The sequence below is a fragment of the Lepisosteus oculatus genome, chromosome 7 (assembly GCF_040954835.1).
Source record: "Lepisosteus oculatus isolate fLepOcu1 chromosome 7, fLepOcu1.hap2, whole genome shotgun sequence".
In the NCBI taxonomy this organism is placed as follows: Eukaryota; Metazoa; Chordata; class Actinopteri; order Semionotiformes; family Lepisosteidae; genus Lepisosteus; species Lepisosteus oculatus.
This window is the reverse complement of record NC_090702.1, coordinates 34128767-34156543: the sequence shown is the minus strand read 5'-3', so window position 1 is coordinate 34156543 and position 27777 is coordinate 34128767. Positions and strand designations below refer to the sequence as shown.

The following is a 27777-nucleotide window of genomic DNA, read 5'->3' as shown; positions in this document are numbered from 1 at the left end:
TACTGTACCTCAAGGGTTTAACTTCTGACCAATCAATTACTGTATGTAGGCTACAGCTCAAAAGCTTTCACAGACACATATGTACATAAGTTTCACTGCTTCATTTAAAATATAATTATCTCAGCTTTTAAAATTGCAGTATTTATGGTCTATAATCTAACTGGAAAAAGTCTTAAAAAACATTGGTACACAAGCTGTATTATAGCTTTTAACCCTATGAAATAAAAACAATTTGCAAATAAATGCATTAAAACAATGGTGAATACTATATTTTGAGTCTGTTTTATTTAGCAGATGATGGCTGTTCACATTTTGGACTATTTCCTGTATCTTACACACTTTCACATTAATGTCAAAAATTCAATTCTATCTGTCCTCTCATATGAAGTTATGAAGAAATAGAAACCTCAGTTTCTTTTTCGTATTATGCGATTATAGTGCTTAATACTCAGAAGTATGTATTCTTTCTTATATTTCCTAATTTAATACTTTGTTCAGGCATTTTAATTTAGTGTATGAATTGGACATTATGATAGATGTGTTCCTCACTCACAAACATCTGCTTTAAAATGGCCCAAAATAGAATAAGAGCAGTTATTTGCAATAAGTGGGTATGTCTTAGGATCCTTAGGTGAATCTGCACACACTGGGGGAGGGGGGAAACAATTCTATTAAAAGGTGTGAAAATAAATGGATTTATTCCTTTCTTCTTCTACAAAAGGTCACACTTGGTACTGAAAGCGTTATGAATGTACCTGGAAGCAGCTCGTCGGTGCTTAGGGTGAAACGATCTAAATATATTTAGTTTATCATCACACCTTAACTGTTAAGCTCGCAAGCCTGTAACTTGTACTGTACCAAAGAAAGTTGAAAGATTAAAGTTACCAATAAAGGACATAAAATGAAGGGAATCATTTCTGGTTACAGTTGACAATACGTGGAATGTACTCCCCCCACACCTATAAACTCACACAGGAATAATACACGCTAACAGATGCTTAAGGGAAACCGCGTAGGATAGCCCACATTTGCTTTGTGGGTTCATGCACTCACCTAACCAGGTACAGTTGTAATGCCCAAAATTCTTCCATCTTTGCTCTGTTCAATAACTACAAATGGGGGCTCTGTCTGGCACACAAGTACTGAAACTTCAGCCCTTTCACCAGACAGCTGCCTCTTTAAGTATGTGTAGCTTGTGACCACGTTGTACAAAAACCAGATCCAGTTCCTGAGAGCTTTTAATACATATTTAGTATCAAAGACAGGCTGCAATCCTGAAAATCGGAACTGCTGATGCATCGATGTACTCACATTGCAGCCTTAAATAAGGCACACATCAGCTTTACAAAATATTAGGCCAGCTTTTGTATTTTAGACGTTCTATGTTTAATTCTAGTACAAGCAGTATTTTCAAATTTAGACATTTATTTAAAAACCTAATGGCACTAATCGTAAACTTTTAATAACTTAAGTGTTCTCCTCAAGCCTAAGATACGCATTGCTCAGTTGCAAGACTTTGTGATGCATGTAAATCAAACTACTTCTGAGTAATAACATAAAATGCCCATGTAGACTGTCAGCCAGAAAGGGTCATGTTCCATGTTTTTAGTGTGCATTGAACATGCCACCCTTTAAAATTCTATCTGGATTTCATCTTCACTAGAGAGTATCCCAAATGGGCAAAAGGTACTTCCCTCAGAGCATAGGATGTTTTCTGATCATTACAGACTGTACATCTCATAGCTATAACTTTGCACTGCATGGATCTCTTTTCTTTTGGGAAAAAAATATAGTGGAAGTAGTCAATTCTTCAAGACTGGCTAAAGTGCATAATATTATACATGCACATCAATCAGCTGCAGGACTAAAATGCGAGCCAAACAGACTGTGGGACTGGTGATCAGGGTCAGCTGCGAACTGCTTGAGGGACTGACGAAGCGGAACACTCTGCAGCCGCAAGGGAAAGTGAAGAGCTGTCCACTTTGTTCGAAAACACGAAAAGGTCTTGTGTGTTTGTAACAGGGAAACAGATCTGGCCAGTTTACAGGAACATCCCATGAGAAAAGCAAACACTCAAAACACGAATTCTTATGTATAGTTTACAGAAGCCGCACTACAGCCAGGCTGTGTTTATCTCACTGAGTATCTTTCAGGTAAGTATCCACTTATAAACACTTCAAATGACTACCTATAGATCTGGGACGGCTAATGTTTTCATGCCATCTATCATGCACTGTGTACTGTAGTTAGAGGCCTCATCAAATTCACCATAGTCTCTGCACTGTGTACGTCTATACAGTACACAGTTACTGGGAACCAGAATCCCCCTTTCATTTTTTCTTTTTGAAGTTGAAGTGGTTAAAATGAGAGCATCAACCGCTCTCATTTTAATAATGCTAATAAAATAACGTTCATAAAAAGGATTTAAAAAAAATAAAATCCATCTAGAAAGGAAGAAATGTTTGCTCTCATCTCACTCAGTTCCAAAGGAAGAAGACAAGAAAACCAGATGACTAAGACAAGAAGCATCCTGAAAGACATTTATATTGAAAATGCATGAAGCAGATACTTAATTCTATGGATCCATTTCATTGCTTTTAATTAATCTTATCTTTCAACATTAAGTGCCTTTGTTCTATAGAAAAAATAGCCTTTTTATTAGTACTTTTCTGGAGAAATCTGTGATTGGGGAGGAACCATTCAACCTACCTGGTCATGGCTCACTTTGCCTCGTGCGCTTGATCGATCAGCGTAGCCCTTATTTAAACAACAACGTTCCAATATTGTGAACCTTTATTAGGAGGTTCTTATTGAAGTATAAATCACACTACAAGTTTAGAAAAAAGTTATTTACACTACAGTGCTGACATTTTAAAATGGAAAAAAAAATCTTGATATAAATAAGCTCTATGGAAAAGCCCGGAGTCATTAAAAGAATTCTGGCTCGTCTTACAAAAAATATATATGTTTATGTCAGCTCTAATACATCTATAACCTACAACTCAAAAATATATTATTTAAGGACCTGTTTATTTAAAACCTGCAGTGTAACAGTGCAGCTGGCCCTAAGTGCTTTGATATTTCACAGTTACGGACAGGCACTGAGGAATGTTACAAGCTACATTTGCTATGTATTCATTCAATAACAGAGTAGAGTGCAAGTCACACGCTTGCCCAACAGAGCTTACATAATCCATATAGTACATCACACGGTTTTAGATAGTAAAAACAAAAAAAAAAGAAAGCTATTTAAAAACAATATGTACAAATTAGTATAAAAAGTCTTTCTGCTGCTCGTGCAGGTGGTGTTTTATGGAAGGCTGCGGCCTCGTGTCTTCAGGGGTGATGGGAGCCTTTGGGTACAACGTGTCCTTGGGTTTCTCAGTCCTTGTCGTTCGGATAGCGCTCAGGACCCCCGCGAGTGCACTGCCCTGCTGCTTGGCCGGAGCAGCTCGACATTCAGAGTGATGGGCTTTCGGTTTGCTCTCCGGCAGAGGGAGCGGGGCGGCCTTCGTATTCCTTTCCTGAGGCACGTCGACCGGTCCCGTTTGGACTACTGGATGGGCGTCTTTAGGCTCTTTGCTTCCTTGGAGGGGTTTCGAGTCCACAGATATTCTGGTGTGCTCCAGACAGTCCTCGGGTTCCACTTTGACGCACATGGGCTCGGCGGACACTTTCGATTCTGTCCCTTCTTCCGACTCGTTGGAGCTGCTGGATGCCTCTGCCTCTTGGTGGTACTGTTTCAAACGTATGTGCCAGGCCAAGCTGCAGACGGAGGAGACCGTCTTGAACTGGTGCACCACGTTGCGGGGAATGAAGTAAATGTCATTGTCGTAAAGCTGGATCCGCGCGTAGCGGATGCCCTCCCGCCGGAGCTGGTTGAGCTTTGCGTCATCTACCCACTGCACGCACTGTGACAGCAAGACGAAGGGAAAAACAATCCATCAGGTACAATTCTGAGATTCTGCCTCAAGGAAGCATTTAAGAGATTAACACCACCCTCACCATAGAACTGTATGGACAACAACAGCCTAGATAGTCCCAGAAAACTGAGAAATATGATTACAATATGTGGGGGGAACTTTTAGCTCCCAACCGCCCACCACCCCAAAAATAACTACTTCCCAAACCCCTGGTCCAACTAATGCTGGGTCTGCAACCTCAGGCTCTTTAATGGCTTCTTCATTGGTCCCTACAATGTGTGGCAAGTACAAAAAATGTTATATCTAAATTGCAAACAAAAAGAGATCCTCGGATCAAATAGCTACTAACAAATGGGCTTGATGGGCCAAATCTCCTCCCATCCTCCCATTGTAACCTTTAAGCTGTTACAATACAATTTGAATCATTTGATAATTCATTTAATTCATGCAAAGAATTGTGGGATACGATTATTATATCCACATTCTAATTGTGTTCCAGCAAAGTCTTGATTTCCAAAAGTAAGCTTGCAGCATTTGTGCTGTGAAGGGCAACACACATTTTGAGAAAGAAAACAGTAGTTAAACGAAAAGTCACATTTGCATAGTTGACAAGGGGCTGGAATGGCTTACAAAAATGGAAAATTAAAGCTGGTAATAGAGAATTTTAAACGGGGTGGATAATTGTATCGATATTAACTCACATTAATATTGTATTTTAAATATAAATCAGTTGAAAACCATTAGTATACATAAAATAGTGAAAATAATTAAGTATTCTTCCACTGAGGTGAATTCCATGTGGTGATGCCTTTCTAAAAATGGACAACAGACTCCCCCCCCCCCTAAACTCAGCTTCTTTAAGGTAGACAGAACTTTCTATTACCTTTTTACAAATCATTTACTGAAAGTCCTTTAACATACTTACAGTACTTTATTGGTTCAACAGCACCAGTCCTGCCAATTGTAACAGTTTAGGAAAAATAGTGAAGATAAGCAGCAAAATCATTGGGGCAAAGTGGATCAACCTAAAACTCCTCTATAAATAGAGGGATGTAAAGAAGGCTGAGATCATTATAGAGTGTGTGGCTCATCCACTCCATTGTGAATGTACACTACCTCCCCATCTATGATGCACCTCTGTGTTCCCAGGTGTAATGATAACACACTCAGGAATGCTTTCATCCACTCTGCTATCTCAAACAGTGTAGAATAACTCTTACCTCCTGAAACGCTGTTGTACAGAATTCTTGTTGGTGATGTTTGTCTGTTTGTCTGTTGTTCTACTCGGTCATTAACACATTTTTACCGTAGGGGATAAAGTTTGAATTGAAAGAACAATCAGATGGAGGAAAAGTGTGAGGAAATATCCTGTAGTACACACTGTACTGCAAATACATCTGCAAGTGCTGGTCTTCAAACAGGGGTTACGTAGTACTGTTTTCCGCTATTTATCAATGACTTATTAAAACGTATTGTGTCTCTTGTCATATTGAACTTTGACAATTTGACGATACAGGTTGGAAAATGGACTACGGATCACTCAGCTTCCAGGAACAGGTACATCAGTGACTGCAGTACCAAGGAGGTGCATATTGGACCTATACTGGACCTACTGATTCATGTTTTTCAGGTAATAGCTCTATTCTATTACTTGATAATCTGGAATGTTACATGGAATTTATTTTTGAAAGAGACAGTCCAGATTAATTACCTGCCTTAAAGGAATATTGTGAACACAGAAAAAGGCAATTTATGTGTGTGTTCTTCCTTAAAAAGAGACTATGAGGAGAGCTTATGCAAGTATTCAAGATACTGAAAATGTGCAAACATAACTCACAAAACTACTTCAAGACTACAGTGGAGATAAGCGGACATTAACAAAATAAGTCTTTAGGATGAATCCCGAAAAATAGTCTCTTTGCCCATTAATCTGGAATCCCTCAAGAAATAACTGCATGAGATTCATAGATCCAGAAGATACTGCGATTCGAATAATGAAGAGTAAATTTAAAACTTCGGAGGATTAAACTGGTTGGACGTCCGAGTGTAAACTGTGTTTAAATTCTCCTTAAGTTGGCTAGGTAGAACATGATGGAATGTGCGCTGGTATGTGCGCGTGAACAGTGAAACTGAAATGGTACATTGAAAAAAAAATCTCTAGATTACAGCAAATTTTCCTCACCCCCCCCCCCTCCAAGACTGGCTGCAGTGCAAAGTGACACCACCAGGTGTCAGGATTGGAAAGAATGGCACAAGACTGCAAGGAGGCCTACTCTATTGGGGTACAAGCCGGGCTCCAGGGCCCTGAGACGAGGAGGTGGGGATGCCTGTGTACCTCAAGCACCAGTGGTTACCTGCGACAGGGGAGGCTCGTGCAAATCCAGCTGGAGCCTCTGCACTACTTCCAAGAAATCCCCGGCGTGAAAGCAAATCACATCTTTGGTTATTCGAGGGGGATCCGCACTAGATTTGGGAAGATAATGAGAATATCAGAACATAAGAAAACATTTCTATGTTCAAAACGTATTAACCAATAAGCATCTAAAATAATGTTCATTTCCCAGTGAAAAACTATTCCACTTCTACTTATCACACCAAGGAGATTACAATTCAAAAACAACTTTTGAATTTTAAGAGCATTTGATTTAAAAAAATTAAAATACTTCCTACAGGGTTCAACTGTATAGGTAGCATTTTTTTCACCTTTTTAGAATCGACAATGATCACAGAAACAACAGGATATTAAAAAAAACAGATCTAGGATTATGCTCGGTTACATTAATATCCATACAGTTAAACATGAAAAAATGTGTTCCCATTAATAAGTTTGGATTGTGAGTAAATCTAATTTCAACCAATCAATCTCTGTAGAACACCTATGTGGATCTACAATCAAGTGTTTTATGTAAATCTTAAGATATCAACAGACCACTTTACTGGCCCTCAGGGTATGATGCCTAAAAAGCACTTTAAGTACCATTAGAATAAGGACAGTTTAACTACATTTGATCTCATCCTCTAAACACAGTCAATATTGACATCATTTTAAGAATGCGGACCCTTCTGTGGAGGGTGCTGAAAATTAAGTTCAACAATGCTAAAAAACATGTGTAAGTCTTCTATGGTGCAAAGTTTCTTTCCATTTTTTGTGTGTGGTCAGCACACACAAAAATAAGATATCACAGCTCTAAAGGCTGTATGACCGAGGGTAAACATCCCTGGTCTGATGAAAATATCACCCTTAAATAAAGGGAAAAGAAATGTGTTAGCTTAGAACCGAAGGGGACATGTTTTGGCTGCTACAAATCCTGAAAGCCAAGTCAATGGAGAAGCTTGCTTAATGAATAAAAAAAATAGGGAGCATTCAGAACAGAAAAAATAACTATTACCCATACCGCTGAAGCTAACACTGTAAATCCTGGAAGAAACGGCTTGAAGAGATTCTTGGATCCTAAGGCTAAGGGCAAACAAATGAGTAAGAAGGGCCAAATTGCACCCTCTCATTTATAATGTTCCTTAAGCACTGTAATGTATGAAAAGTGAAATCCCTTCTTCTTTAAATCCTTTATGTTAAGAAAAAGGCAATACACCTGCACTTTGACTCTGGCTATGACCAGTTTAGCTGACGGGATGAATTATGTGATATTCTCAGGCAGACGCACGTGGGAAAATACTTTCTGTAAATGGTGGTTGAACGCTTCCTATGCCACGTGTGCCCTATCCATTTTGTGTTCAGATAAAAGCCCCAATGTCCTTCTCCCAAAGGCGACACACAGAAGTGTTCTGAGGTGTGAAAACTTTGGAAATGCTCGTGCTCAGGGCACAGCAGAAAAGATACATTTGCATCAGTCTTGCTCTCCAAATTTACTTACTTCAAAACTTCGCTGAGTTGCGCTGTGACTTCCTGCATCCCTACACTGCCCACCAGTGAATAAGGTGATTTCAGTGGTCATGTCCAGCTGAAATCCAGCTCACATACCAGTCTCCACAGTGCACTGCCTTCAGGACTCCCACGGCTGCTGTAGTCTGGCGCTCGAAGCCCTGCCCGATGTGATCAGCGTGGGCCCGTGTCCGGTCTTCAAACAGCATCTCACGGGGCTCACTGGCCCGAGGTAGGTACTGCAGGTTTTTGATTTCATTGGTAGTCCTACATGCAAAGTCAAAGTAAATAACAGAGGCATTGACTGAGCAGATCATATTTTACTCAACAAAGGCCATATACAATGTTGAGGTTTACAAACTGCCACATGGGAAATGCTTTAACTGAACATTTTCCTTTAGAAGAAGGACAGCCTTGTGTCAGAGAACCGTTACACACTCTCAAACTCCACCCAATTATCGCTCAGTTTACATAAACTCTGCAGTTGTTGTCTTTTATTTTGAATAAGCATGCAAGTTGTGAAAAGCGGGCAATTAAAACAATTTGAAAAATCAGCATGTGGGGGAAAAATAGCCGAACCTAAAAAGACGCTGACGTTTGCCGATATGAATGCCAGTGCAAAAAAAGGAAACCACTGGGAAAATGCATGCAAGCAATTAGCATAAATTACACTGCAACTGCAGTCGCTTTCTAGAAAACAACCCTAGGCAAAACGATCATTGTTTAATATGCAGTTTTACAGTATGATGTGCTGCCTGATCAAATTACAAATGCAAAGTTATGGCCTAAAGACTGAAACCACGTGTCACCTCTTCCAGGAAACTGTAATGAGCGGGATTTTTTGAAGTGGATACTGACAGAGTCACGGATGATGTGTACAGTGAGAGGTCAATGCTCATTTTAAGAAGCTGTGCCTCCAGGGCACTGCGATATGCCAGCCTCCTCATTTAGCCTGAAATGGGAATCATTGCTTTTATTTATGCTGAAACCTCAAGTTCCAATTAAGAAGGAGTTCAAAGTGGTCCACTTGACAGTAGAATTTATCAAAGCAGAACTCAGCACTGTCTAGCTTGAGGGCATTTACTCCTCTTTCTGCTAGGGACCTATCTTAATTTCTGGCTGTTTTTTTCCCATCTTCTAAGATGTTTCATAAAATGTTTTTTTACATTTTCACTTGCTTTACATTAATGGAAAGAAAGAATTGTGAAAATATACAGCACTAAACAGGAACAATTAATGGTCACTTTTAAAGGAAAATGAAAAACATTTAAGCTGGAAAGGCTTCTTAAGGGGTGACCTTTGTGTCCTTTCTTTCCACACAGAAGAGTAGAATCAACATTTACTTGTTCCTTGGTGGCGAACACACACTGATGCAGCTCCCCACTCAAACCTCTTCAGACATACTTAAAAGTCATCAATCAGAAAACAAAATTCCAAAATAGGATACACAGGGTTTCCCAACCCTCAATTTTCAGAATGCAACTCGAGATTACATTCGTATTAGGCGATAATCTTATTCAAGGGGGCTAAACAAACTGGTACACTCATCTTAAAAATTAATTGTTGAGTGCGCCTTACAGAATATTCTCCACAGTAAGACATCTAAGTCAGGCCTTGTGCAGTACCTTTTCCACTGGTTTTTCTTCCCACCTATTCTGTCAGACATGATAAAAGATCAGGTATTCATTTTGCTGGTAACTATGGATTTGAAAAATTGGAAGTTTTGTTTTTCCTAGCCTGGATAAGATTTATTTCAGGACAATGTACATAAATATCAAGGATATTCATGTACCTCCAGCAACCTTATTTACTGTATCTCTTGCAGTAAATGCCCAGCCATCTACATTGGAGAAACAGGAAGGAGACTCGGAGACCGCTTCAGAGAACACTTCAGGGCTGTGAAGATTAAAGATCTCTCCAAGCCCATTGTTTCTCATTTCACCTCTGACGGCCACGACCACTCTAATCTCTCCGTCTGTGTTCTCAAAGACGGTTTTCCGAACCCATACATCAGAAAGACCACAGAAACTAAAATTATTCTGCAGCTAGGATCACACATTCTCCCTTTCCTTAACGACAGATTACTGTTCTTTTAAATTTTCTCCATTCATTGGAAGTTTCATTTCACACCTCTCTGCACCCATTCAGATTTCACACCTCTTGATTGGCCTCTCTTTCTGTCCCCTGCTCCCGCCTCTCACTCCTCCTCCCTCCCAACCTTTGTTCTCCCGCTACTTTACCTTTGCCTACTGCCCTGTCTCTCTCACACCTGAAGAAGGCTCCACAGCCGAAACGTTGTGTTCTCTTTCTTCTTTTTTTCAGCATGGAATAAACCTATTACTTGTTCCTTTGCAGCCTACGCATGCTGACGCAGCTACCCACCTGAATATCAAGGATGCTTGGTGTGAATTAATAAAATATTTAAAGAGATTTTTCAATCAATCAATCGCATGACTGTCCTTGCGTAATGATTTCAACTGTAGTTCAGGAGGACTGTGAATAGCCATATTTTCAAAACCTGATTCACTTTTGGCACATTTGCTTTGGACAGGAGAGCAACATTAAACACTTGATCTGGGTTGTGTGAACTGTCTTGTGGTGCAGAAAATGCTTTATCAACAAACAAATCACTGACCATTCTGAGGGAAAGATTAAAAAAAATAAAACATAAGCGGTTCAAGCAGAATTCTCTTGAGTTATTAAAACCCTGACACCTATATACAAGAGACCTCCAGCACTGACAAGCAACTTGTTCAAAGTGCCTACAGTGCTGTATTTAGAATCACAACGAGCGCATCAACTGACACGGAACACCAGAATTTCACTTTCATGGTACTCGTGTTCCATGCACAAACAATACCAAAAAGATCAAATGATGACATACTATTTGTCAAACAATACATGAAAGTCTTCTGGGTTTACTGAACAGTAATACTATCACGTAGTAATGAAGATTTATTAACTACTAAATTTAAGAGCAAGTAGATGTGTATTTCTGAACTGAAGCCTATGAACTTTCACCTTTTTTTTCCCCAGCTGGATAAATTCCTTATATGCAAATGTTACTAAAAACAAGCACGTTTCATAACACTGATGGGACTACCAAGAAAAACCCATTTCCATTTTTTTAATTGATCTGTTACTTAACCTGCCAAAACAAATTCTCATTTACAATAACTACCTATAGAATACACTTGCAGCAAAGCATTAAGAGATGTTTTCTGTTGTACAGGAACTCTTTAGATTCTTCCTCATTCAACATTTTTACCTTTTACTAACCTCTCTTTATTATACAGATTTCGTGCAAGCTATAACACCTTCCTTCTTCCAAACCACCTGACTTTACAGAGCCCTCCTCTTTCAGTGTAGCATCCATCACAGATACACCTATAGTTTTGCCTGTCAAAAAAGACTTTGTACTTAATTTCTGAAGAGTCATTCGTTACTCTAGTTAGATGGTCTGAATGCCCTCCACTCATTTCTAAAGCCCATTTCTAAGGCCTGTTTCTAATTTATAATTAAGTAACATTTATTACTTATGATACAGGGTGACACAGGAGAGCAGCACGTTGACACAGTGGTGACCATTGCTGCCTCGCAGTGCTGGGGCCCGGGGCTCAATTCCGGACCTGGCGTGCTGTCTGTGTGGAATCTATGCGTTCTCCTCTTGTTCAATTGGGTTTCTCCTGTGCGCTTCAGTTCCCTCTCACAGTCCAAAGACATACAAGCCGGTTAACCGGCTTCTGGGAAAACTGCCTCTGGTGTGAGTGTGGTCTTATCAGCGTTTGGCGTTTTGTCCAGGGTCTATCCTGCCTTGAGCCCCTGCTTGCCGAGATAGGCTCCACGTCCCCTCAACCCTGAACTGAGTGAAGCAGTTAGAAAATGGATGGACGGATGAACGATTTACAAGTCTCACGTATCGGCCACTTCCTGGCCCTTAAACCACAAGTACAACTGCATCTGCTTTCCAGCAGAGGGAGCCCTAGGTTTGCTCTCATTGTGTAAATGTACACGACACTCCAGCTCAGTTACATCTGGCACCAACAACAGTCACAGAGCAGCACATTATATTCTTATAATACGAATTAAAACATGTAGAAATAGTTTTGCATTGTTGCACCTATGCAAAGGAATTTTCCTTGAGATGAATATGCTCTAAGTGTGGTTTTCATTCTAAAAGATTCCAATTTAAAGAACTAAGCAAGTTTAAATGCCAAGACCACGTAAAGCATGATCTTTCTCAAAAACTACACATCTGTATTTTTTTAAGCTATGAATGCAGACTAAAACGTGATTCATACACAAAGGATTAGAACAAATAATGTTAACGGCCTCATTCCTCAAAATGTCCATTACATAGCAAGAAACAGTTGTGCCACTGTACAAGTTGAGCAAGTTCATACGAAACACAAAGGCTTAAAAAAAAAAAACGACACCCTTATGGAACTAAAAATGTTTTACAAAGAGAAAGAAAATCTGACTCCTGTTTTACCAAACACAACCGAATAATGTTTGATGTAAAGATGTATGAAGTATCAGAAATAAAGGATAACTTTTAAAGACTTAGTTCACGATCGGCGACGGACACAAAGCCCTCCTTGTCGTCTGGAGGCAGTGGAGTGAGCCCAGCCGCCGGCGTGTCCGCATCAAGGCACCGGGCCTGTGCCGACCCCCGTACCTTTTCCTTTTGAAAGGTGACTTTGGCATGTCGGCTACAGGAATCATCTGCTCTCCGGGTCGTACCCACATGATGGGCCCGTCGTCGCTCTCCGTCGGGCTCTTCAGTTTAAGACTGGAAAACGTTCCCCACGGCAACGTGCGCTAATGGAACAAGTGGGGACAGGTTAGGCCCTCCTTGGCTGGAGCTTCACCCAGCATCTCCACGCTCACTCGCCCAGCTAGCGCCAAAAAATCCTCTTTCAAGACCAACACCAGTTACCAGTTCTCCTGATCACGCAGTATGTAGTGCAGGGGCAATTGGTGTTTTAGAAACAAAAATACCAGGGTGACATTTCAAATTTAAAATGATAACAGAGGGGAGACAAGATTCTGTTCCTACGGACAGAGGTTTCTGCACGAAAATGTCTTGCTATCCAAAACTGCAGTATAATACAGCTGAATGGGTGTTTTGTCATTTTTATAAACTTGTCTGTAGGTCTGAATTTTTGTTATATTGAATTGGATTATATTCAATCCATTTAAGCTGTCGTTTATGGTTAACTTTTAATTTTCCTTCAGTGCTATTTAAGAACGAAAACACCATGGTGATGGTATTTGCATTGCCAGGTAATTTAGTAAATTTGTAATTCCGGAAGCATTGATAGTAAAACTAAAAACTCAAATACTTTGGCCATGTAATGCGAAGACGGGATTCACTGGAGAAGACTCCGATGTTGGCAAAGATTGAAGGGAAAAGAAGAAGGTTAAGATGGATAGATAGTATTACTGAAGTGAATATGAATTTGCAAGAGCTCAGAGAAGCAGTTGTTGACAGACAGGTCTAGCATGCTAAAGTCCATGAGGTCACAAAGAGTCAGACTTGACTCAACAATTTTGTAAATCGCAAAAGGACTGTTAATCACAACACAGACCTTATCTCGGGCAACATGGAGAGGAATGAGTATTTATCAGTCCTGTCTTTTAAAAATGGCTTTTCTTTAAAAAAAAAACATCCACCCCAGTTTACCAGTCGTACCCATTTCAGTAACTTACTTTCAAAAAGGGTGAGGCTTCCAAAAGGCGGAGGAATTCTGGAAAATAATCTCCAACTTCTTCATCCACTGCTCCCACCAAGCTGATCTGTCTCATCGCACCAGCTCGGTACGTCCCGTGAGAGTACGTTCTTTTTACCTGGAAACAAGACAGACATCGGCCAGTGTTTACTTGATCATTAAAACTGCATTTTCAAATGCACCAACCCTGAAAGATTCCACCCAAAAGATGACATTAAAACAAATCTGTACTACCCTGTAAATACTCATCAACATCATACCAGTGCTTACAACCCTACCCTCTTTTTAAAATTGCAGGAGGTTTGCAAATAAGTACATGCAGTGATACAGCTCATGGATGTGTATTCTAATGTATGCTGTACAGACAGTGAGCGCAGCAGGTATTACCCACAGCACATACTTAGTTTGGCGAAATTTGAAGGTGCCTTTGTGCAGCAATCCCATCATTAGTGGAAAAACTGCTTTAGGTTATTTTACACTGTGTAAATAAAGCAGCAAAAAGGGCTGTTTTTTTTTATACACCACTAAGAGTTTGTGACATCAGTTTAAAGAAATGGTGGGAAATTCCAATAATATTGCTTGCTGTACAAAACAAATTCAGCAAAAGGATACTTGAAGCTACTGAACAATTTGGCATTTGATGTGCTTGGAACCTCACTAGCTGAGTGCATCTATGAGCTGGTAATTAAATTGAAGAGAACAGTGAAGCTGCATATCAGGTACAATCCCTGCCCAGAGGCCCATCAATACACAGAGACTCTGAGCACCACTGCTGATCTCGCCATCCCTTTGTATCTTGGCAGCTGGAGGCTAAATGTCAGCAAAAGAATCAGGCCAGAAACCAGAAATAATCGTCACTCCAGCAGGTACGATGACTTTGTGGATCCTAAATCACGCAGGACGTGAGCGTCACGCTGGACAACGATGAAACAGTTAAGCTCTGCTGCTCAGGACCATCGTGCCATGTGATTCCCCTTGGCAAGTCAACAGAGCTGTAGTAAATCACTGCCCCTCCGCAGAAGAGCCTCACTGCTCGAATAAGACACTTCAAAGCTTGTTTAAAACTGCAAATGAGCTGTATTGCAAAGCCCACCTGCCGCAGACCTATATATGAAATGAAGTGCTATGAAGGGTTATGGTAGAGAAAAGAATACCAATACGAACCTGAGCAAGTATCATCAGGTAAGATGTCTCACCATAGGTGTGCTGTGAGGTACAAGTGTTAACCAGCATGGGTTTAGCCATCTCGGATGGTATTCTTACTACTGTACAACAATGAGGTATTTTATTTTTAAAAGTAAAGATTTCTAGAGGTATTTAGGGGATATCATATACAAACTTTTTCATTAAATAAATTATAAAGCCATACTGAAAACAAACAAACTCATTACATATTCTTCCAAATATTCACAGCAGCATTTTGGCCAGCATTTCTGTTGCAAGTCAGAGAACAGTGACGGCCTTGCCTTTGAGGAGATCCTGCATTGCTATGGGTTTCACGCTACACAGGCAATTGAAATGAACAGCAGAGGGATGCTTCTCATTGTGTGTAGAAGACATTTCCTCCGATCATTAAGTTCTCCGGGTTGGAGAAAAATCAGAGTATACCGAAGGTTACATAATGTCTGTTAAACACACAGTATCCCTGACATTTCAGATAGGAAAAAACATACAACAGGCACAGGAATCATGCAGTGGCGCATACGGATTTCCATATGGTTCATTTCACAGTGACTGATGGCATATTTGTAATGCTACAAGGTGATTAAGGCTCCCATGGCTGCTACGCATCTCATTTAAAGCTTCGTCTTTATATTTTTTATGCTTAAGGCTTTGACAACCTTGATCATCAGTTTAGTTTCTAGTCTATCTGTGGGAATGTTACAAGTACAATGTAAATTACCCACAACTGACGTGAACGCAACCAGTATGACTAACTGCAGAAGATAGCAACTTCACTTCATGTATTTTAGCCTGCATCATTCCTGCCTTGTGTTTCTTTCTGATTCTTTACATTATCTGTGTATTTTCAATGCATTTCCACTGTAAAACAATTTGAGCTGTTAGTATGGAAGGCGCTGCTTCCAGAGTTAGTGATTCTGGGGCCTAATTGATGGAAAACTTTTAATGGTACTGTTGTAAGACCACTACCTCCACATACTGCAAACTGAACCAATTCTTTGGTGGTTTTCTAACTGCTCCCTCCAAATCAGGGTCACAGTAACTGTCCGGCAGGCAACAAACGCAAGCCAGGGTAGGCCCTGGATAGGACGCCACCGCAGACATACCAAACCAAGTTCATCTTAAATGAATACATAAAAGCAAATTGGATTGAGTGCTGTGAACTATATTCTCCATTACGAAATGAGAGGTACATTTACCCTGATGAAACTTGGTTGTCTGACTTGGCCTGACACTGCAAACACAGTACATGCGACTGTGGATGAGGAGGAACTGGTGTAAACTGTAGTTTATCCAGGTCCCAGTTTGCATGGAACTCTGGACTACCTAGTTCATTCAGACATATTAATACACACACATTTAAACAGGCTTCAGTCAGTACCTGGAAAATCAGCAGGATACAAGGGGGTTTGCAACTCTCAATTTCTCTGTATTTCTATTCATTTTTGTTTTCAGGTATTGATAATGGCCATAATGGCAGAGACATAACTGTGAATCATTATATAGAGAATGGCAAGCAGTAAATTTCAAACCCCCACTATTAATTCCATATTTTCTTTCTCTCAGCTGTGAAACTTACTTTTTGGGAGTCATATCCACCTCGGCATGGAATACCCCATTTTATTGCAATTTCTAAATTTGAAAGAATTTAACTTGGTTGATATTGAGTTGGCCTTTCTATCCAATTGCAAGTCCTGTAAGTGATGCAAGATTCGACATTAGAAAACACCTTTAATATAGCAAGAAGGTAAGAAGAGTTTCCGAAGTCTTAAAGCCTCAGTTTCTCTTGCCAAACCATGGGGGTAAAAGAATCCACGATAGCAGCAATGGGATCTGCCCGACTCCCGGGATTCAACCCCAAGGCAAGAAAGAGGGATAATCCTTGGCTCGTATTATACAGCCTTTTCAACACTGAGCTGCTCTGAGAGGACAGGGCCATGTGAAAGATTTCTTTTCCAAGTCAATAACAATTACCTCTGGGAAATGGGTTTTGAGTTACAACATTCATAATAGATCTTGTACAACTGTAAGATTATTCCACAGTGAAGGCCTGTTCCAGGATAATTCTTCCGCACTTGAAAGCTTACCTTGCTGTTCTGTGTTCTAATTTTATAAAGTCTGCCACTGAAGGAGACCTGTTAGTTAGCTTTTAGATCTGGCATCAAAACAAGTTTACAATACTTTTGCTGATGAGAAGCTTTCTCAATCTCATTCAGAAGAGCTTAGTTTTTTGTATGCAATTAAGAGCAGCTATCCCGAGCGAAAGCCAGTATTGGCACAGTGCTTTGAGATGTAATCGTATGCTTGCTCGTTCCACAGAGATACAGAGGAAGTGATTTACCCCTGGCAAATGGTACCGATTGTTGCCTGTGGCTGGTTTCATTTCCCAGAATTCTCTTCCTCTTCCTGGAATGAGATTCCTATGAAATGAGCTACAGCCACCGGCGTGATTCATGGACATAAAACCCTCTCTCGCTTAGTAAAGGAAAATTGAGGGCTTGCATTACCCACTCTTTCCACTTATGGAGTTGAGTCACAGTGGAAGGCAAACCACTCTTATCAACTTCATCACACATGAGCGCAAAAATAAAAGGACAGTGAGGCAGAGCAGTGCTGCTCTCGCCACTAGCATTAGCAATCTGAACCTACAGTCAGGCCATCAGCCTTTCTTTTGTAATGTATTTTATTTTTAATGCTGAGCTTCACTGCAGAAGGGATTATATCACCACAGCAAATAGATAAGGTGTTTGCTGTTACTAAGAAACATGAAAGTCATAGTTTTCTAAATAATGGCAAATGACAGATTCTCATCAAACAAACTCACCAAGTTATGTACTATTTCTAGATTTGGGATCATCTGCACATATTAAGGCCTGCGATACACAGGGCTCATCGCTTTGGACCCTCAAACCAATTAGTCATTTTGTCACAATTACAACTAGGTCCAAGTACAAAATGGACTCATACATTATGAGGGATTTTTACTGGTGAAAAGATTAGTACAGCTACACTTTAACGATAGGAGTGGTCAAGAGATTTCCATGATTTTAAAAACTGAAACCCCCTCGCACAAAGCTTTGCTTGTGAGGGAAAGAATAGCCCCTTGTAAATAGTGACCTGTGTGCCAAGTTGCTGCAACATAAGGTATAAGCAATGGTTAGGAAACTCCTTTCTCAGGCCAAAGGTCTGTGCATAAGGGTGCACTGTACATACAGAAGTAATGACATCTTTCATACAGAAGCAATGGTTCTGTGAAACATACAAAACAAGAATAAAAATGAACAATGGAATACCACAGCCACACTGCAAAGGGCTCTGGCCTACAGTGGTAAAATCCTACTGCATACAGGAATTTCAGACTACAGGTAGTGGATGAGAAAATGGAAAGCACCAATGTAAAGTCACATAATAGAGCACTGGGCCACAAAGTGCAGCCAGCACAGCCTTTATGTGCCTTGGCTAAGAGTTTACTAGTATCTGGAAATCTGCAGGAGGGCTGGGCACCAATCAGCTCATCAGCCGAGTCTGGTTGATGGAGACAGAAAACATGGTCTCCGACATCATTCCAGAACATCCATTAAATTTGCGATAGGATTCAAATCTGGTGACAGACAGGAGCTTATGGAAAACACCAGTTTGTTTATCAAGCTAACGTGTGTTCTGTGGATGGGGGTGCATTCTCATCCTGGAAGATGCACCCCAACACTAATCACCCCTCTTTCAAAGTGACAGAGGTCTCCTTTTGCAGCCACGCCAGCCTTAATTAAGGGCAAACAGGTCTGTTCAGAGTTTTTACATATGACCCTAAGCATGCGTAATAGAAAAAATAAGCCACAACTGTGAGGAAGCCCTTGCTTTCAATGTACTTCCTCTTCTACCCAAGTGTTTCCATTTTTGTGTCTACTACCTGTTCATCACAAAGCACCAGGAGCTCAATGTGTGCTGGCACAGCCCAAGACCAAAATCTCATGTGTACAATAAACCTGGGCCAGTCCTCAGAGCATCAGGAAGAACTGCATTTCCTGGCTTTGCAGAAAATGCACACTGAACTCTTTCAACAGAATATGCAACAGCATATTCACATTTTTTACAACATTTTTAAGAATCCCTTACTTCCACAGCTTGCATGTTTAATGATAAGAAAAATAAGTACTGGAAGAATTCCCAGGCAAGCAATTAAAGCAATTAGGTAAGATTAAAACTGGTCTGCATTACAGGTCAGGATTAATTCCACATTACCTTCACCTGCTTAAAAGTATTTCATTTACGGTAGTTCTACCTTCAAAATTAATTTTCACATGTGCCAAAATATTTACTTTAAGAAGGTTCTACAAAATGCAAGTTGATAATGATAGTGTCCCACAGGTAAAAGGTATAGTATACTGCAATTAGATTTGTGTCTAGAAAACCTCCATACTTTGTCAAGTGACATACAGGGTGACTACAGTAGAACAGAAATAGAAAGCTAGATAAGGAATTTCCTCTTAGACTTCCTGACACAGATCACAGATGAGCCCTACCGATGTCAAAGTTTCTGGGAAGAGACTGCATTCTGCCTGTCATAGTTCGAATGAAAACAGACATTTGTGTGGGAGTGCGAGATGTACACAGATGCCCTGTTTAACTACTGCACCTACTTTTAATAGCAATGAGGGGTAAATAATTTATAGGAACGATTTAGAATATCTCCCTAGGTACTGTAGCGCAATAAGTACTAAAGATCATTTGAAAGAGAAATGTGTTTTTATATCCTTAATAACGGAAGGCTCGGCAGACTTGACATTGCTCCCGTTCCAAGCTGTTTTAGGAAAAGGGGAAAACCTGGAGTCAGCACAAGAATAAAAAAAACCAGGAAGCTGGAGAATTGCCAAAGGAAATAGTTTTAACTAGTTAACTTAGGAAAGTGCTTCTAGTTTAAATCGTTCTGTAACAGAACAGATGTTATTTTAGTGATCATTTATTCTTCATTTAACATTTAAATTATATTGATGATAATAATGGTGCATAGGTCTCATATCATTCAAGCCAAACCTTTTACAGTTTTGTTACCAGTACTAATAATCCTTTACTGAAGGATTTATTGATAAGTGATTTGAGAACAAAATCTCGTCTCCAGTGATGGCCTGGCTGGGAGTCTTCTACCACAGCTGCTCAAAGCAGTGAAGGAAAAGAGAACAATCAATGAAATGAAAACAAGACGTGGCAGCGTTAACAAGTGCAGGTGTCAGGCAGCAAATTAATCATGCTACTGCAAATGCATTCAGATTCAAAGGTATTTTTCAGCGTGCTCTGCAGACTGTCACTGGGCAGCATCAAGTTGAAAAGACTTGCTCAAACCATTTAACTCCCAACAATACAGCTGCATGAACCTGAATTCTGCCATTCTAATTATGACCCTGGTCTTAAACGTTGAGTCATGCTAACTTTGTTCCCACTTCCTACAATTATTCTTTCGATTTACCACACTTAGTCAAAACTGCCTGATGGCTCTTTGGTAAAGAGAATATGATCTTGGGGTTAAATCAGTTTTTTCCTTTTTCCTTCTCAGACCATGCACAATTTCGTACACTGGAAGATTCTTACTAAAGAACTAGACATTTCTTGGGAGTAAATCTATACATTACCAATAGCAGTAATAATAACATGATGTGTTTAAGAATATAGTACTACTTGCTGGTACTGGACAACACTGGTCAGTATGAGTGGATAACCTCTACCCAAGTACTGATCATAATACTGGCCAACAGTGAGTTTCAATTATAAATTAATTGCATTACTATGGTCCTTTCATTCAACTGCAGCCATTCTTCTGCAACAGCCCCACTGTACAGTAGAGATCAGAAGGAGAGAAGTGACAACTTGCTTCTTCAGTACAACTGGGGGGGGGGTTACATAGGGCAGATCAGATGAAGCCAGCCTGAATAGGAATGTTGCCAGGCTTCCCTTCCCTTCTTTTACCAACAGTGCAATGGGATCTTAATAAGCAATTAGTAGTTTACCATCATTCAAAGGGCTGTCCTTTCTACATCACAGTGACCACAGTCACCATACTGTGGGACTGGTCTAGAAAGTCTTGTCCCGAGGGGAGAGTGCTGATTACTGGTCCACCGACACCACCCTCAACAGCAACCTGGTTTTTCTTGGAGATCTCCCATCCCACTGGCTAGATCCGATCAGATCCGGCTACAAAGTGCTAAGGCGTGGAAGGAGTGAGGTACCTAATGAAATGCTGCTTCAAAAAGACTGCTGATCTGAACTACAGTTCCTTCGTTCAGATTTTCCTTTCATTTCGCAGAGTTATCTCTACACACCATAGGGAAAAAACAGGGTATTAAATGACTATGAAATTGATATGCCATTCCCCTGAGTGTATTACCCAGTTCCCTTTGCAGATCTGTGTATGTATCATCACTATGACCCTGTACTCAACTGACAAACTCAGATTTCCTATTTGCACTAAACATTAGAATTCAAAGACAATTTGAACCAAGCATATTCATTTGTCTGTATATTCTGGCCAAATTTGTTTCCAGCAGGTAGCAATTAGTGTTCTGGAAAAATCTTGAGATGTTCTTCCAAACGGACATGTTCTAACAGTTTTAACAGCAACCCTATTCCAAGCCCCTTCAAGCCTCTGGCCTGTTCTCCTCTTATCAGCACAACAAATGTTTCAGATTTCAAGTCTGTCCTCTGTTCTCTGACAAGGACTATGCCTTTAACACTGCATGTCTTTTAAAGCCTGGGGAAGCTCATTTTAACGTTTTTGCAAACATTCTGCTTGGTTTCATTTGTCTTTACCAGATCCCGGAAAAATAGCTCTCAAGGAAATATTCAAAGAAAATTCTTAGAAAACCCTCCTAAAATTGTAGCAAAATATTCATTCAGCCATTCATTCTGCAAAAAAACATATTACTACTAATCTGACTTTTAATTACCTTTCCACTAAGACAAGCAAGACAGCGGGTTTATTAAATATCACATTAGACATTTGGGTACTATCCAGGATATACAGTTAACATAATTGGCTACTGAAAAAAGAAAGGAGGAAAAGGTTTAATTATGGCATATGTTGGCAGTTCCTTGCCTGCTCACAGAAAACATGCAGGTGTAAAATTTAATGTTCCTTACACTCAAACTCTTTAACTCCCAGCGATACAGCTGCTTCAGCCTCAATTGAGGCATTTTAAGTATGACCCTAAAAGAAGAAAATGATCATTAATGCTGACTGCCTGTGAGTGATAAGAATGGGATCCCATCTATGAACCCAGCTACCCTGCTGTCATGGGATTACACAGCTGCCTGCATGTGTCTGGCATTTCCAGATGTTGACAGCTGGAGTACACAGGAAATCCCCTTTGTTTCAGCAGTAAACCGAACCTACACCCTGCACCATTAAATGATCTGATCTCTAGCCTCTGCTGCTTCCTTCTCCAGAAAGGTCAATATAGCAATTTGTTTCCACGAGATCCAAAAGGGAGGAAAAGAACAACAACTTCTCAAAATAAAAAAAAATGAAACAAAACAGTTGAGAGGGTCCAAGAAGGTCCACATGCACGCTTGCACAGATAATCACGTGCAAAAAAAAATAGAAGATTTTATTAACATTTTTTAGGAATTACAAAAAATGCCCATTTTGTTAGGCTCAAGCCATTCTACATGTGGAACGGTTATCTGCTCCAGAGACCCTCCTCCTTGCCTACATATCCAGGCCAGCGACTCCATAGTAACCCAGCTAAACCAGAACAACACGTTTTGCTCTTTTCTTCAAGGTCAGATAAAGCCTACCTTTTTCCATGCACGCCACACACTGCTCCCAAAGGAGCTCTTCCTCTTTGTACCATTTTCGCTGAACATTTTACACTGTCCTCTTCCCACCTCCCCTAGAGAGCATGCCTGCACACTAATCTACTGTCTGCCTTTTCCCTGTCAGCCTGTTCCTGCATCATTTATCAAACCTGTCACCACCCAAAGGTGTGTGCTCAGGGAGTCTTCGGAGAGGTTGTAACCCCGCAGCTTAAACAGCGGGGTGATAGCGTCACATAAGTAGCCATGCACAGCCAGAGAAAGAAAGCAAGTGATTAAAAAAAAACAGTCAGATACCTTCCACCACTACGTTTTCAACTCACTGAAAATGTCAAAAGAAGAAACACGAATCGAGATTTCTGGGGTCCTCAATTATCTTCGAAGCCTGCAAGATTGAAAACACGGGCCTTTACAAGTAAATATATCAGATCATTTCTTGATGGCAAAATTCTATGAATAATAAAAGTCTATGCTGTATATCCTCTAATCAAAGGATTGTTTCAAGTTCTATCTTGCACTGCTGTTTAAAATATATGCCACTCACTACTAGGGGGCTGTGATGCTCCATTTCAGTATGCAGCGGATGAACAGCGCTTCTCTTTCTATTTTAAATAAATCGTTCTCAAGGTCAGGTGCAGCTGAAGGCAGTTACAATGTTCCAGAGCCTGTGTGGTATTCCCTGCTGCATCAGTCATTAGGCTGCAATGCATCTCCGGCAGAAATAACTTGAAAATGAGGAACAAATGTAAATAAAAAGGATTAAGTGTTGTAGAAGTGAAAGATATGGTTTGCAGAATTGTAATGACGCAATGAACCGGATAAACAGGTTCTTAATTTATGATATATAGATTAAGACCGGTGTACGCTGAAAGAAATAATTAACACAGCAGTTGTTTCAGTCACCAGATGGCGAGACCTTTAAATTCAAATTCTGATTTTAGTTTATTCGTTTCATGGAATAGCTTCAGAAATGCCTCTTTAGCCATTATCTTTCCCTCTTATTAGTTACGTTTTGCTGCAAATCTAAGAAAGAGAATAGTGCAAGAACTAATTTCTCAGAAAATATGAATGCACCAAGCTTGTCTCGTACACAGCTGAATGTTTCTCTTTTGACTGTAAACCGGAAATGCTTTAAACTATACAGAAGAATCACTGAGTTTTTAAAGATTATAACGTGCATACATTCTTAATGCCTGTTCAATAGTGCAGAATATTAATATAATTTTAGGATATTTCCAAAGCTCTGACTTTCTTTTGACATTGCTGAAGCAACCATTAGCAAAAAAATGAGCATGCCGACTGAGGTGACTGTAACTCTCCTTGAGTATTTATATTTATACAAATCCTTCCCTCTGTTACTGAGGAAAGAAAATACCTGTCAAACGTCTGACCTGCCTTTTGCTGCAGAGTGATTCTGGAGCTCACACTGGCTTGTGGGCTGTTGTAAGAAACAGAATCAGGTTACCGCTTCCAGTCGCAAGGAAGACCATCTTCTACAGGAAGACCATTTGCGGACTGGTTGATACATGGATGTAAAGCGGCCAGAGGGTTAGTTTAAATTTGGAAAGGCAGTTCCAAAAGGTGCAAATGACCTGCATTTCTCAAGGGAGAAAGACATCTTTTACAGAGAACTTACATGTCCTAAATCAGGCACAAAAGACCAGTGCCTTCATTGTGCAGAAACACCGGTCAGTGAAATCGCTCAAAAGATTGTTTCTTGACAATCCACATGCATGACAGTAAATAAAAAACTGAAAGCAATACTCTGGGATCGGTTAGGATTAAAACCGCTATACAAAGGCAAGGAATTGTTACAACTTCCTCTTTCTTCTCAAATTTCAGACCATTATTTTATAGTACCAGAGGACAACTCAGGCATGAACAGATGCAATTTAAGACCGCCCAGGACTAGAATTAACTTCGATGTCTCTTTTTTTTTCATTCTGAGAAAGAACGGAACCTTATTTAACATCATAAATTCAGCCAAAACCCCAAAAACATTATCAGCAACAAAAAAGTTTTTCTTACTGGAGTCAATGGCTCTTAAGTTCGGATTTCCATTAACCCTTGTGAGCTTCTATAATTGTGAGGTGACCCAACAGCGCAAAACCATGACTTTGCTGGTGATGAACTGGTTACCACATGGCTACCATTCAGATACTTAGCAAATAGGTGGGGGATTCATTTTCTCATTTAAAGGGAACCTTTTTCATAGTTTTATTTGCACCAAGGCACCTGTCACCAGCACAACGTCAGGAGCTGCGGCCCCTTGGCCTGCTTCACAAGGAGAGCAGACTGCTGCCTTCTCACTGCCAACAGATCCAAGGGAAGGACTGCCTTTCAGAAATGCTAAAATGCATTTAATTTGCGGGATTTCCTCACACAACACCGAACCAATTGGGGGAAAAAAAAAAACAGCCAAAACCACTGTCTAAAACAAATGTACAAAAACTGCACTGTAACAGGAAGTATTCAGGCCATACCCGGAGCCTTGAAGGGGAGCTATGAAGTCATTTCAGCACCCCAGCCGGCTCAGCTGACTGACTGTACATTAGTGAGGGACCTGGGCTGCTCTGGGTCTCCTTGGAGAAGGTCACTCCTGCTGGCAGGAAAGCAAGGCTGGACAGAACTACCAGGAGAGACTGGGGAGAAGCTGAGCAATTCGACTCAACTCAAGGTTTATAAAGAACTCATTAGTTTGTTGGAAATGTATTCCAGAACAGCCCAAGTAGATACGTTTAGAAGCAAGAGAATAAAAACGATTTCTTTTGCGTTTACAGCCCTATGGAGGTAAGCACCAGAAACAAAGCACGCTCCATCTTCTTTTGGGGGGAAATTAAAGGTCTGGTTGGTGGTATCAAGAGGAGAATAAACTATGTATTAAATGCTCAGTACACTGGGTGCATATAATATTTGCACCCGGCCTTCAGATGATAGGCTGGATAGATAGATTTTGAGAAGAGGAAGGAATTTGAGGAAACCGATGTCTTGTCTTGCCATGCAGTAGTGATAAGATACTGTCTCTGACTGGATGAAGCAAAAGTACTCAATGAAAATATTCCCAGCAAACCACAGCTATTAAAGAGCTCTACTGTAACAGTCACTGACCACAGTTCCCCTGCCGGCTATCTTTTTGATCTCACAGATCCCTAAGGAGTGTGGCGACTGGACAGATGACTGCCCCTGTACTACCAGACCGTCTTGGTTTAAGATGTAAGACAAGAGTGCTTTACTGCTTCCAAAAGGAAATATCAGATCTGGGGAAATGGCTGTGTGCTACAGTACAGACACCACAACGGAACAGAATTTAAGCTCTCAAACCAAGAATTCTGTTTAAAAAGTGCTTTTGGTCATTCTAGTTTAATCGGCATTCTGTAATGTACTACCAATTGCGTCCATTTTTTAAAACCAAAAATATCTGCCTGTCTTCTGCCCAGACGGTGCCATCTGGATTCCCCAGATGGCTGGTAGTGGCTATACGTGGTGCAAGTCTAAGATAAATTCCTTCCATCTGAGGCAAAGGTGTTTAGATCCAGCTGTCTGTAGAGGCAGGAGGGCCTGTTCCCACATGGCTGAGAAGAGAGATCAGAGGCCTGGCCTCGGTGTGACCCCAGTGACTCACTGCTGCTGGATTAGCGGTCAGAATGAGCCGGAGTGACGGGCTGTGGCTCCATCACCATGGGCTGTATTTAATGAAGGGCTTCTGCACTACCTGGCAAGAGAGGGGCAGATCAAAAGGGTACTTGGAGAAACCGGACTGCTGGGCTTCTTTCATGCTCACATCTCAAAGGGAGAAGGACAGACGTACAATGAACTGTGATCACCGTGCCCATGATCGGTCTACAAAAGTCATCTACCAAGCAGTAGTGAAATGGCTCAGTGCTACCAGGGGTAACGGATGTGATTAGCCATCATGGTTTCTCAGTTCCCTGTGAAACAGTGCCCTCTCTAGGCTCACAATGAAAGAGCAGGGAGGGGGATGGGTAAAGGGGCTGTGCCGTGAGAAGAGACGCAATTTCACAGAGGGCAAATATGTAGTAAAAACAATAGATGACTAAATAAAACAAAACATCAGAGCAATCAAAAATGAAGACAGAATCCTAAAAGCTTACCAGTTGATTATAACCTGAGGAAAATGTTTCTTCAGCACGCAAGAGCATACAATATATAAATGTTCAACATTAAAATACACATAAAAGCAAAGCTTTATCCTTCTGTACACCATAACCGTATTACACTTTAAAAAAGTACATACATTCTTTTAAGTCAAGGAAATGGGACATCATTGGAAGGGGGTAAAGAAAGTCTGAGCTAAACATTTTAGCTGCTACACGCAGATCCAGAATCTTCAATATACAGCTGAAACGAGAAAAAGGCGTTGAGGTTACCCTCTCCCATAGAGGCCAACATTTTACAAAACGATTCCTTGACATCTGATGGACTAACCCCAGAATATGTGAATCAATTCACATCAAACAAGAAATGCAGACTGCCAAAAACGACTTCAACTTGTCAAATGCTGCCTCTTAAGCAAGCTGCACATTAGGAAACGTAAAAAGAAGACCTGATAAGCAAACGGGGGGAAAAAAAAAAAACACACAAGACTGAAGCGCCACTGAGGAGCTCTAACGCTGCAGCTCAACAGCTGCCCAGTATGGAAAACGATTCCAGAGGGTACAATGATGGATTAGCAGCAGTCAGAGCACTAATGGAGCCGGATAAGAACACAACTGGGACAACCCAGTCTTCTAAGAAAATAATAAAAAGCCTAGCTTTTGCCTGGACGTCTAACAGACAGTACTACAGATTAAAACAAGAATTCCAGAGTTACGTTCCTCTAGGTTAGTAAAGGGTTACAGGCCAGCAAGGTCAATTCAGCATGTAACGTGCTTGAGAACGAGACAAATGAACTCTCTCAACAATAACGAAAAAAAAACTGATGGCTTTGAAAATTATGAGACGTTTGTAAACAGCTAACAAAAATTCCCTACAAGTACAAAAAGAGAAACCAGAAGGGACAATGCAGAGATGGCAACACAATATAGTCTTTTCCATAGGTGCAGAACTTTGTACCATCAGAGGCATTTAGAATTCCAGACCATGACGTTGCCTAGATTAGCGCTTTCATAAAACACTATTTGGAGGGATAAAACTGTGTTGCTAGGATACTGTTCAGAAACTCTAGTCCGGGGGAATATGAATATACAGACTGGAGCACTGAAAAAAATCCAACTACATGCCAAAGAACAAAAATACA

The 27777-nt window shown here is 40.5% G+C and overlaps 1 protein-coding gene across 3 annotated transcripts in view; it reads right to left on the bottom strand.

Annotated features, from left to right (window-relative positions):
* Window positions 1–1220: 1220 nt before the first annotated feature.
* Window positions 1221–27777, bottom strand: part of LOC102689473 (lysine-specific demethylase RSBN1L) — a 54755-nt gene continuing 28198 nt past the window's right edge. For all 3 annotated transcript variants that reach the window (XM_015352628.2, XM_015352630.2, XM_015352629.2), the window contains exons 4-8: window positions 13516–13653; window positions 12482–12624; window positions 7903–8070; window positions 6278–6386; window positions 1221–3911 (exon numbers count right to left, since the gene is read on the bottom strand). In XM_015352628.2, coding sequence (XP_015208114.1) covers window positions 3270–3911; window positions 6278–6386; window positions 7903–8070; window positions 12482–12624; window positions 13516–13653 — 1200 coding nt within the window. In that variant the 3' untranslated portion in view covers window positions 1221–3269. The remainder of the gene's footprint in view (window positions 3912–6277; window positions 6387–7902; window positions 8071–12481; window positions 12625–13515; window positions 13654–27777) is intronic.